Source organism: Hyperolius riggenbachi, chromosome 1 (genome assembly GCF_040937935.1).
Source record: "Hyperolius riggenbachi isolate aHypRig1 chromosome 1, aHypRig1.pri, whole genome shotgun sequence".
Classification (NCBI taxonomy): Eukaryota; Metazoa; Chordata; class Amphibia; order Anura; family Hyperoliidae; genus Hyperolius; species Hyperolius riggenbachi.
Genome location: NC_090646.1, coordinates 581,403,663 through 581,415,700, shown reverse-complemented (window position 1 = coordinate 581,415,700; position 12,038 = coordinate 581,403,663). Strand labels below are relative to the sequence as shown.

Here is a 12,038-nt window from a genome sequence, read left to right as displayed (position 1 = left end):
AATTCCCCCCCCCCCCCCCCCCCCCGCGCGGGTTGATTTAATGCTTAACCAGAGTACATGCAGCACAACTCCAATAAAATCCACCTTATTAACAACTTTAGTACTGGATACTCTGGTTCCTTAAAAAGTGTACCAGAGATAGGAAAAAATGTTTTATACACACCTGGGACTTCCTCCAGCCCCATCCGCAGGGATCGCTCCCACGCCACTGTCCTCCGCTGCCTACAGCTCCGGTACCGGGACCCAAAACGTCCTCCGCCGTTGGAGTGATCCGTGCACGTGGGGCTGGAGGAAGTCCCAGGTATGTCTAAAACAATTTTTCCCAGTCTCTTGTTTCCTTTAAGGACCAGAGCCGTCCTCTTCCTATTTCATACTGCGATTACTGTGACTGGCTCACAGCAATCAGAAGGTCAAGATTTAAAAATAATACGGTATCTAAATTTTGATTTATTTTTCACTTCCAAATTGCTTTAAGGCATACTACATCCAGTCATCAAACGTTTCTTAGCCAAAATGCCTGCTCATGATAGCCCAGATAAAAGGGGAACCTTCACAGAAAATGCATTTATGGGACAGATTGCTTGTCCCCACGTACCTTGATCTCTATCCTATCCCTGTGAGGGAACAGCTGACCAATCATTGAAAAGTCTGTCCCCACCATGCTTATTGCCAAATAGAACATGTTCGTTTCTGAAAAACAGACACAAAAACAGCAGATTAAATATACGTGGAGATCAGCAGCAGACGTGTGACATACAAAGTTTGAATTCAACGTACCTGGCTCGGACCATGGTTTGGAGTAATTGCTTTTCCGAAAACTAGAATAGGTTGTTGTGGAGCCACGTTCAAATATTGGTTCATTGCCTTCCACGATAGGAGCTTTATTTCTGCTAACTTCCACAGTTAAACTGCAATTAAAACGCAACAAAGAAGATTAAACTCTAATAGTGCTAATAGTGAAGAGCGTTGGAGGCATCCATTAAAAAGACTTTAGTGTGTATGGATAAGCGCTCAAAGACTTGCTTGCACATCGATAATAGGTGAAATTGCAGGAAAGATAGCCCCCCCTTTGGGGAAAGACTCACCAGATGTTGCTGCCTTCAGGGCCCGTATTCACTTCCGGGGTATTGGCCACCCCGCAGCCTCACTGGCAATCCACCAACTGCTATTCCAGATCTGTTTGGGCAAATAAAGTGCTCCACATAGCGTAAAAGTGTAAGGAATTTATTCAGATATCTAAAAGCTCTGCCAGCAAAGGCAGGCAAGTCCAAAAATAAAAGTACATTAAGCAGCCAATCCCCTTACATGAAAAACCGCCACTAGAGCGGGTCAGGGGGTGCAGGGATCAAACTGTGCTTAGCTAGCGGCAAGGCGTACACCTCTGCCGCCTCGCTCACCCTCAGTTTCTAATAGGGGATCCCCGCTGGCTAATGCTGATAAAAAGGCTCCTCGCACACACAAACAGCCGCGTCCGGCTGGCGCTGTGCGTATGACGTCACTCCGTAGCTCCGCCCAATGTTTCGTTGCCTTAGCAACTCATCAGGGGTACGGAGCTACGGCGAGTGACATTCTTATATGGCTATTGCGTATGCGTCCTCCCTTCTGCATCAGCTTTACGGAAAAGGGCACTGCGCCTGTGTTAGCTCCAACCTCGGAGCCTGCAAATGTATTGGTTTAAATCGTGCGCCTGCGCACTCTACAATTCATCCTCTTCATCGGATACTGCCACTAAATATGTATAAAAATATATAAAAATGAAAAATATATAAAAATATATATATATAAAAAACCAAAAAGCTGGAGGTAAAGAGCCAGCAATTGATTGCCTATCAGTATGGGCTCCTGTGGATGGAAATATCGTTGTGCCTCACTGCACGCCCTTCACATCAAATCATCAGGCTAAGCCCATCCCTCTGCATCAATATCTCTCAAGTTCACAGAACTTAGTATGGTGCGAACAGATATTTCATAGGTTACCTAAAGCAGTGATAATATAAATTGATGAATATACTATTAAGTCCACATGCAGAATACCTCCCACCACATTCTACCCATTAAAAATAAAACAATTTAAGTCTATGTCCACATTATGCCCCCGAGGTACCAACGTGTTCATTCTATGTATCCACTCAGGTTTTTTTTGAGATATACATCTTTCCCTGTTACACCCCCTCCAGTTAATATTTAATTTCTCTATCCCACATATCTTCAGAGTTTTAATGTTACAGTTGTGCATTTCTCCAATATGTTTAGACAGGTTATGTTTTTGAAATCCTTTCGCAGAATTACAAATATGTTCACCCACAAAATTAAAGGGTTCATTACTTGCCGTACTAAGTATGCTGTATACCTGATTTCCTGTGGGTGCGGTCAGCAATACATAGGGCGCACTACCAGGGCCCTACATAAAAGGTGGGGTGAACATATTTGTAATTCTGTAAAAAGATTTCAAAAACATAACCTGTCTAAACATATTGGAGAAATGCACAACTGTAACATTAAAACTCTGAAGATATGTGGGATAGAGAAATTAAATATTAACTGGAGGGGGTGTAACAGGGAAAGATGTATATCTCAAAAAAAACCTGAGTGGATACATAGAATGAACACGTTGGTACCTCGGGGGCATAATGTGGACATAGACTTAAATTGCTTTATTTTTAATGGGTAGAATGTGGTGGGAGGTATTAATTCTGCATGTGGACTTAATAGTATATTCATCAATTTATATTATCACTGCTTTAGGTAACCTATGAAATATCTGATCGCACCATACTAAGTTCTGTGAACTTGAGAGATATTGATGCAGAGGGATGGGCTTAGCCTGATGATTTGATGTGAAGGGCGAGCAGTGAGGCACAACGATATTTCCATCCACAGGAGCCCATACTGATAGGCAATCAATTGCTGGCTCTTTACCTCCAGCTTTTTGGTTTTTTATATATATATTTTTCATTTTTATATATTTCTATACATATTTAGTGGCAGTATCCGATGAAGAGGATGAATTGTAGAGTGCGCAGGCGCACGATTTAAACCAATACATTTGCAGGCTCCAAGGTTGGAGCTAACACAGGCGCAGTGCCCTTTTCCGTAAAGCTGATGCAGAAGGGAGGACGCATGCGCAATAGCCATATAAGAATGTCACTCGCCGTAGCGCCGTACCCCTGATGAGTTGCTAAGGCAGCGAAACGTTGGGCGGAGCTACGGAGTGACGTCATACGCACAGCGCCAGCCGGACGCGGCTGTTTGTGTGTGCGAGGAGCCTTTTTATCAGCATTAGCCAGCGGGGATCCCCTATTAGAAACTGAGGGTGAGCGAGGCGGCAGAGGTGTACGCCTTGCCGCTAGCTAAGCACAGTTTGATCCCTGCACCCCCTGACCCGCTCTAGTGGCGGTTTTTCATATAAGGGGATTGGCTGCTTAATGTACTTTTATTTTTGGACTTGCCTGCCTTTGCTGGCAGAGCTTTTAGAAATCTGAATAAATTCCTTACACTTTTACGCTATGTGGAGCACTTTATTTGCAAAAACAGATCTGGAATAGCAGTTGGTGGATTGCCAGTGAGGCTGCGGGGTGGCCAATACCCCGGAAGTGAATACAAGCCCTGAAGGCCACAACTGTGAGTCTTTCCCCGAAGGGGGGGCTATCTTTCCTGCAATTTCACCTATTATCGATGTGCAAGCAAGTCTTTGAGCGCTTATCCATACACACTAAAGACTTTGATTGATGGTACACGCATCTGGGAAGAGCGCTCCCACTATCATAATCTTGTCTATATTAGACTGACCAGTGGTGTTTTCGCTTGCCAATTTGGACGTATTCACTCTTATATGAGCGCAGTATTCGGGTGTTTACTGTTATCCATTAAAAAGAACCTGAAGTGAGATGGATACAAAAGCTGCCATATTTCCTTTAAAAAAAATGCCAGTTTCCTGGCTGTTTTGCTGATCATTACAGCATCAGTAGTGTCAATCTTACACCTGAAACATGCATCTAATCTAGTCATATTTTTGTCAGAAACATCTTGCTTGCTTAGGGTCTATGGCGAAAAGTATTGGAGGCAAAGGATCAGCAGAATGCCAGGCAAATGGTATCTTTTAAAAGAGGGATGTCAAACCGCTCCTTCAAGGGCCGAGGTCCTCACACATTTTTGACACAGCTCAATTGATGGGTTTGAATCAGGAAAGGTGTGGTCCATCAGGTAGAACACATCCCTCTCTTTCTCAATCCATCCTAAACACTGGCATGTATCTAGCCCTCCAAGCCTGGAATTCGACACCCATAGTTTAAAAGGAAATAAATATGGCAGCCCCATATAGCTCTCACTTTAGGTTCACTTTAGGATCAGAAACAGAACAGATTCAGAGTATCTGTGTTTCCATGTGGACACAGAGGCTCTGCATTGACCATACAAGCTCTATACCCAATGTAGTGTGAATGCCTTATCTTTTCATGAAAGCTCTAGATAGGTTGTTACCTCCTTACATTTCCTTATTTCTATACAGATACCATCCCACCCGCAACCTTCACTCCTCCCTTGAGACCCTCTTGTCCTCTAGTTTGGTAACCTCCTCTCACTCCTGCATCAAACTTCTCACCAGCATCACCTCTCCTTTGGAATGTTGGAACGTTCTCCCACAGTATGTCCTTCATGCTCCAAGCCTGAAAACCTTGAGGCCCGTTTCACACTGCAAACCGGCGCTAGCGGTGTGGTCCCTGGGGGCCACACTGTACAAAACAGGCCTTCTGGGATTACCGCATACCGCATACCCAGAAGGGTAACAGCCAAACAGGAAGTGACGCTCGCTTCCGCTCATTTCCTGTTTCAGAAATATGAAAGTCCACAAAAGCGTATTGTAAAAATACGCCTCCGTGCATGCGGGCCGCAATGTAAATTTTTAAGGAACCCTGGGTCGGCATAGACTTACATGACTTTTGGTCCGCCGCAGAGGTTGCACGGCAACATATGGATGCGCTCGCAGTAGATTGTCGACTTCCGGCGTACCGCATGTATGAAAGCACCCATAGGCTTTCATTGGCATAGCGGTGAGGTAAAATGACCCACCGTACCGCACCAGTGTGAAAGGCCCCCTGAAACATACTCTCAAAACACACCTATTCAAACGAGCCTATAATTTGCTATAGGTAGCATTGGAGGTTCACAGTCTAATCTGCTAACCCTTGTTTCGTTCCCTAAGGTCTTCAACCCACTACCCTCTAGATTGTAAGCTTGCAAGGGCAGGGACCTCCTCCTAGTGTTTCTCATACTGCTGTAATTTATCATATGAACATGTACCATAAACAAGTGGTTTGGCTAAAGAAAATTTAGAATGTATACAAGAATCCAGAGTTCCCTGTATTAGAGATACATCATGTGTGTAGTATGTGTATATATTCTGTGTGTTTCAGTACAGTTAAAGCGGTTTAACACCCAGCATTACAACTTTGCTTTAAAAGATTGCTTACAGCTTAGAAACTATTATGCCAGATTTTTTTTTAAGCAGAAATTCACTGAATGGGTTAAACATGACATTTTAGTGTTGGATTTAACTAGGAATCTGCATCTGTGCTTAGCTTTAGTTACAAATGTATCTTTGTTTGGAATGCAAATAGACCTCTGAAAAGCCTGCCGCGGAAGCCCTCTTTGGTCTCTCAGAGAGGTGTTCTTTTATTACATTGTAAATAGATACATTTGTAACTAAACCTAAGCAGGGAGGAGGATTTCTAGCTAAATGCAGCACAAAGGTAGCCATACACTGGTCGATTTGCCATTGATCGACCAGCTGACAGATCCCTATCTGATCGAATCTGATCAGAGAGGGATCGTATGGCTGCCTTTACTGCAAACAGATTGTGAATCGATTTCAGCCTGAAACCGATCACAATCTGTGAAGCCGCCGCCTGAACCCCCCCCCCCCCCCCGCATACATTACCTGAAGCTGGCTTCGGGTCCTCTTCTCCGCGCTGCACCCCGCACCGCATCCCAGCGTACACTGTGTCACTCCGTGACCAGGAAGTTCAACTAGAACGCCCTCTATTTGAACTTCCTGGTCACTGGAGTGACACAGGAAGTTAATGTACGCTGGGATGGAAGCAAGAGAGAGGCGCGGAGAAGATGCGGAGAAGACGCCCAGGAGCCAGCGTCAGGTAATGTATAACTGTATCGGATCGGCCGCCGCTAGCGACGCGCTCCCTACCCGCGGGCGATCGACGGAAGTAACCCGCACGGCGCGATCGACGGACCGATCCGATTTCGGGAGGAAATCGGATCGGCGGGTGCGTTTAGCGCAAACGATTGGCAGCAGATTCGATCCCAGTGATCTAATCTGCTGTCGAATCGGCGGCAAATCGGGCCAGTGTATGGCCAGCTTAAAATGTCATGTTTAATCCATTCAGTGAATTTCTGCTTAAAAAAAAAAATCTGGCATAATAGTTTCTAAGCTGTAAGCAATCTTTTAAAGCAAAGTTGAAATGCTGGGTGTTAGACCACTTTAAGTGAAAAAAAGTTTTTGCATTTGTACAACTACACTACAGTGCAACTGAGAGTTAGGTGACGGCCACCATAGTGTAATGGCTATTGTCAGACAAAAATACAGGGACTTCACAGCTGATGAAAATGGATGTCTTTTTACCACAACAGTAAAACACCATTCTAACTTTATGATCCATTCGATTTCCCTCAAGGCTGCATTTTTACCTCTCCTCATCGAGAATAATGGAGCCATCCTCTGCCACTTTCACACGAGGAGCCAGCATCTGGCCTTCATCCTCCTCCTCATCAATGTCATCTTCGTCATCATTCAGCAGGCTCTTTACTGGTGTCCTATGATAAGAAACGGCACAATCCGGTAAATTCTTATAAAGAATAGTCATTTAAAGCAAACCTGTAACAAAAAAACCCACAACAACCCAGAAACTTACCTAAGTAGTAGTGAAAAGCCTCTGAATGCTCCAGAGATTTCCCGTGTCCACCCCAAAGCTGCTGCCCAAGGCCCCCCCTCTTTGTGGCCACACTCCTGTCCGTGAAATGCGCATGCACAAGTATAGAGTGAGTGCACACCGCATGCAAAGGTTACTTTAAGAAGAAAAATCCTAATGCGCAGGCATGGACAGCACAGTACTGCCTCACTTGTACATGGACCGGTGCGCAGCCACGAGAGCAAATCAAACAAGCTCTTGCTGGATATGTTCAGAGGGTTTCTGCACAGAAACAGTGGGCTCGAGGATGATCCGGGAAGTATGGAGGTAAGTATCTGTTTTTATTTTATCAATACAGGTTCACTTTAAAGTGGACCTGAAGTCAAAACTTCCTCTCTGCTCTAAGAGATACCCAACAGCATAATAACCTTTAAAGAAAAATAATTTCTTTGTTACAGCTGACACAAATCCTGAAATAAATCTGCACGGTTTCTACTTCCTGCTTTCATGGAAGCAGAGATATTGTCAAAACCCTGTGCTTTCAAATGAGCTTATATGCCATGGCAGTCATGTGACACAGGGGAGAGATCAAGTCACAATTTGTGATTAGACAAAATGAGGGAGAATTAGACAGGCTAAACGCTCTAAATACACACAGGGTACATTTCTCTAGGTTTTCTTTCTGTCCTGTGCAAGAGTTCAGGTCCACTTTAAAGTGAATGGGAACCGCATTTAAAAAAAATGAGACAGATACTTACCCAAGGAGAGGGAAGGCTCTGGGTCCTATAGAGCCTTCCCGCTCCTCTCCTGGTCCCCCGTTCCAGTGCTGGCTCGCCCGGTAGCAGTATATGACTAAATTTAGTCAAATACTGCTTTACCCAGCCGAAGAAGGCTTCAGAAGTCTTCAGGGAGCCCGAGTGCCCCTGAAGAAGGGCGGCCCTGTACTGCACCTGCGCAAGCACGCTCTCTTGCACGCTCACGCCTGTGCAGTATGGAGCCGCACGTCTTAATAACCTTTCAGTGGGGGATTGAAACGGGGGGGGAGCCAGCACAGGATAGGGAGCACCGAGAGAGGAGACGGAAGGCTCTATACGACCCAGAGCCTTCCCTCTCCTTAGGTAAGTATTTGCTTCATTTTTTTTTTAAATGCGGTTCCCATTCACCTTAAGTGTAATCAAACTTTTTCCACTGCTCCAACAGATTAACCATAACCTAAGAGATTGTCTAGGAGCAAATGCCTGTTTAATAAGTGCACAAAATGGTTCATAATCTGTATCACTTTGGCAGGAAAGTGACTGATAAGTCTCCTGAGCAAAGGGATATGCCAGATTATGCTTTGATCACTAACTAGAGATCCTGTTTGAAAGTTTCAGTGATTAAAACTAGAAGAGTGCTAATTTTCCTCTTGAGCTTTTTGAATGTATGGAGTATAACAAAAGCATACAACAGCAGTTCACACCCACAAACCTAATCTCTCTCATTGAGTACGAGAGAAAACGCCACTGGGAGACTTGGGCACAGGATACAGCCAGTATATGGCTTATCCTGCTCCTGCACAAGTCCCGGCGGCGCTAATTACTTCCCCTCCAGGTCCACGTGGATAGTGGGGAATTATGTAATTTGGCCGAATTACAGTGTTTTAAAAGTAACTTCAGCTCAGTCTTCTGACGACGAAGTTACTCACTATGCGCCTCTAAAGCCGTAATTCCAAGTACAGTCTATGGTGGCGACAGTTGCGCCCAAATCTCCTCCAAAATCGAGCGCTCTAATTGACGTGCTCTCTCTCATTTAGCTCGAACTAAAAACCTTTCCTCACTTTAATTCATCAGATAGTCCTGACTTTAACCTAATGTCTAACCTTAAAGAAAAACCGTAACCAAGAATTGAACTTCATCCCAATCAGTAGCTGATACCCCCTTTCCCATGAGAAATCTATTCCTTTTCTCAAACAGATCATCAGGGGTCTCTGTATGGCTGACATTGGGGTGAAACCCCTCCCACAGTGTGATGTCAGGACCTGGGAGCCTTGTTGCATTGTGGGAAATAACAGCTGTTTCCAACTGCCAAAAAAGCAAGCAGCATCTCCTTCCAGTGACATCATATGCCAGCAGTAAAAATGTCACCATGCGGTAAATGTCAGATTGTAAATTAGGGAAAGATTTTACAATGGGCAAACACTGACTAAATCATTTATACATAATTAATTGTTAAAATGAAACACTTTATCACATTATTTTCACTCGAGTTCCTCTAACACATTCCCTGCCTGAAGCCTAAACAAGGTATTTCCCCATGCCTTAGTTCATACTCCAGTCTAAATAATGCCTAATCCTACATTTTCAGAGCCAATGATAGTCCTAGGTTATCCCCAAAAAACTGAAGATCCTAACACTAAAGCCTTTATAACCCTGAGAACTGATCTGTTGGCCTTGAAGCTGCACTGGGTGTCCAGAGTTGTCAAGCTCAAATAGAAAGTGAACACAGACCACATCACAGGCCACCCTCAATGTCTAGTGGTTACCTCACTCCCTTATAAAGTTCCCTGGTGTCTAATGGCTTCCCTATGCAGTTCTGTGGTGTCTAATGGTTCCCCCTCCCTATGCAGTTCCCTGGTGTCTAGTGGCCTTCCTCCCTCCCTTATGCAGTTCCCTGGTGTCTAATGGCTTCCCTATGCAGTTCTGTGGTGTCTAATGGTTCCCCCTCCCTATACAGTTCCCTGGTGTCTAGTGGCCTTCCTCCCTCACCTATGCAGTTCCCTGGTGTCTAGTACTTTCTCCCTCCCCCAAATGGCTTCCCTGGTGCTCTAGGGCTTCACCTCCAATATAGCTTATTTGGTAGTCTAGAGTGGGCCAAACATAATACAAAGTTGGGAAACCACTTGAGAACAGATTTCATGACTCTGCAGGTCGGAGATTGACATGTATGTGTTAGCTTGCTGTGTTGCATCATTTATTTGTACATTAATTATTAATTTTATAGGTTGCAATTAGTTTGAAAAAAAGAGAGGGACACTGCTCTCACCACCAATAAAGTAAACGATTTTTAAGAGAGGACATGCATGAACATTTACATTACCTGGAAGAAAATCAATTTAAAATATGAGAATAATCTGTCACACCAAAGATACACAAGTGTTATTTACCCTGTAACTTGAGAATCTGTGGGGATTTTCTCAAATGATTTTGTGTCTGCAAAGGAAGTCCTGTGTGCAGAAAAAGGAAACAAGGCAATATAAATACAATGATATGAACCATCTGTACAATATATTCAAAGAAACCTGTTCTGTTGATAAATAGGTAAGTAGTTTGCATTCTTCCTTTGCACTGCTAATGTCTCAGGTTCAAACCCCAGCTTAGCACTATTTGCATGGAATTTATAAGTTTTCATGTTTAAAAAGAGTACTTGTGGTTAAATTGACAGAGCCTGCAAATGATAGGCTCTGTCTGAATGAGTTTCTGGAAGAAGGAGGCACTCCACAGGCTTGAACTTGCGTTCAGTTTATTGCATGTCGTTACACTACATGTTTCGGGCTCCGCCCTTCATCAGGTGTAACCACCCACTTCCTCCACCTTCAATATATGCCCCTGACTCCTCCCATAAAGGGTGGGTCAGGTCCACCATTAATTTACAATTCAATGTCCCCTGTTACTTCACAGGTTCTGTATATGCATACATATAAACACTAATGTGTAAACCCAGTGTACATTTCACAACAAACATAACTAAAAAATTAAACAAGTAAATACCAAAATATATCCAAAAATATATATATATCTCATACAGAGTCACTTGCACAGGGCACTACCCCTAGGGGTCTACCCTGGATAATCTGATGTAAGGCTACGCTCTTGGCATGTTAGTTCACTACTTCCATAGGTATACTCTATTTTACATACAGTTACTTGTCAGTTTCATGGGGTACAGCAGCACAGTTCATTTCCTGCAAAAAAATCATAAGAAACATTTTAAGTTTACTTGCTCATTCAAGCCTCTCGGTGATACAGAGTCTAATGATCTGATCCATCTAATCTCTTTCTGAAGCAGCAAACGTTCTCTGTCACCCCCTCTTGGTAAAGGTTCAACCTGATCTAATACTAGCCATCTTAATTGAATCGCATTGTGGCCATGTTCAACAAAATGTCTGGATACTGAAGTCTCATGACGTTTTTCCCCTTTGGAATATTCCTTTATGTTATTTTTATGTTCTTGTATACGGGACTTCACCCCTCTGGTGGTTTTACCCACATAGAACAGTCCGCAGGGGCATTTAAGGGCATAGACTACATATTCACTCTCACAAGTGTAGTATCCTGTGCACCTAACCTTTTCGCCTGTGCGGGGATGTGGAAACCAATCCCCTTTGATTACAGCTCCACAGCAATTACATGATAGACAAGGGAATGTTCCTATCCTCTTGGTCCCCAAGAACTTGGGTCTCTTCTTTCTAGCCAGGTCTTTATTGCTCACCATCTCACCAATAGTTTTCCCTCTTTTATAGGCAAATACAGGATAGTCCTTAAACAAGTAGCCACACTCTTTGTCATTTTGCACAATAGACCAGTATTTCCTCACAGCTTTGCGGACAGTCCCTGATAGATCATTGTATTGTAGTACATAGGGGATTCTCTGTTGCCTCCTTCTTTGTAATCTACTCTGAAATACCAGCTGATTTCTGTCCATAATTCTAATCTGTTCTTTGAGGTTCTTTAATGTTTCTAGCTTATACCCTTTTGCTTTAAATTTCTCAAGTAGCTGATCTGCCGCTTTCATGTAATCCTCATCGGTTGAGGAGATACGTCTTGCCCTGAGGAATTGACTCCGTGGTATGGCTCTCTTGCAATTGGGTTCATGATAGCTATCTGTTCGTAATAGGCTATTCCTGTCTGTTGCTTTGCTATATAGGCTAGTGACTAATTTGCCCTCTTTCTTACTGATCATTACGTCCAAATAACTAATGGATGTCTCTGATGTCTCTGCTGTGAATTTGATGGTATTATGGGAGGAGTTCACCTCTGTCATAAACTCAGAGAATCATATTGCGTAAGAATTATTTTAAATTTGAGGATTCATTTTATATTCAGAGACAGGGAACAAGCATGGGAAGCCCGGTAGCCCCGT

The 12,038-nt window shown here is 43.7% G+C and overlaps 1 protein-coding gene across 1 annotated transcript in view; it reads right to left on the bottom strand.

Annotated features, from left to right (window-relative positions):
• BDP1 (B double prime 1, subunit of RNA polymerase III transcription initiation factor IIIB) overlaps positions 1-12,038 on the bottom strand; it is a 181,172-nt gene that overhangs the window by 134,083 nt on the left and 35,051 nt on the right. Inside the window, exons 4-7 of the mRNA XM_068261235.1 lie at positions 10,063-10,122; positions 6,700-6,825; positions 778-908; positions 596-690 (exon numbers count right to left, since the gene is read on the bottom strand). Coding sequence (XP_068117336.1) covers positions 596-690; positions 778-908; positions 6,700-6,825; positions 10,063-10,122 — 412 coding nt within the window. The remainder of the gene's footprint in view (positions 1-595; positions 691-777; positions 909-6,699; positions 6,826-10,062; positions 10,123-12,038) is intronic.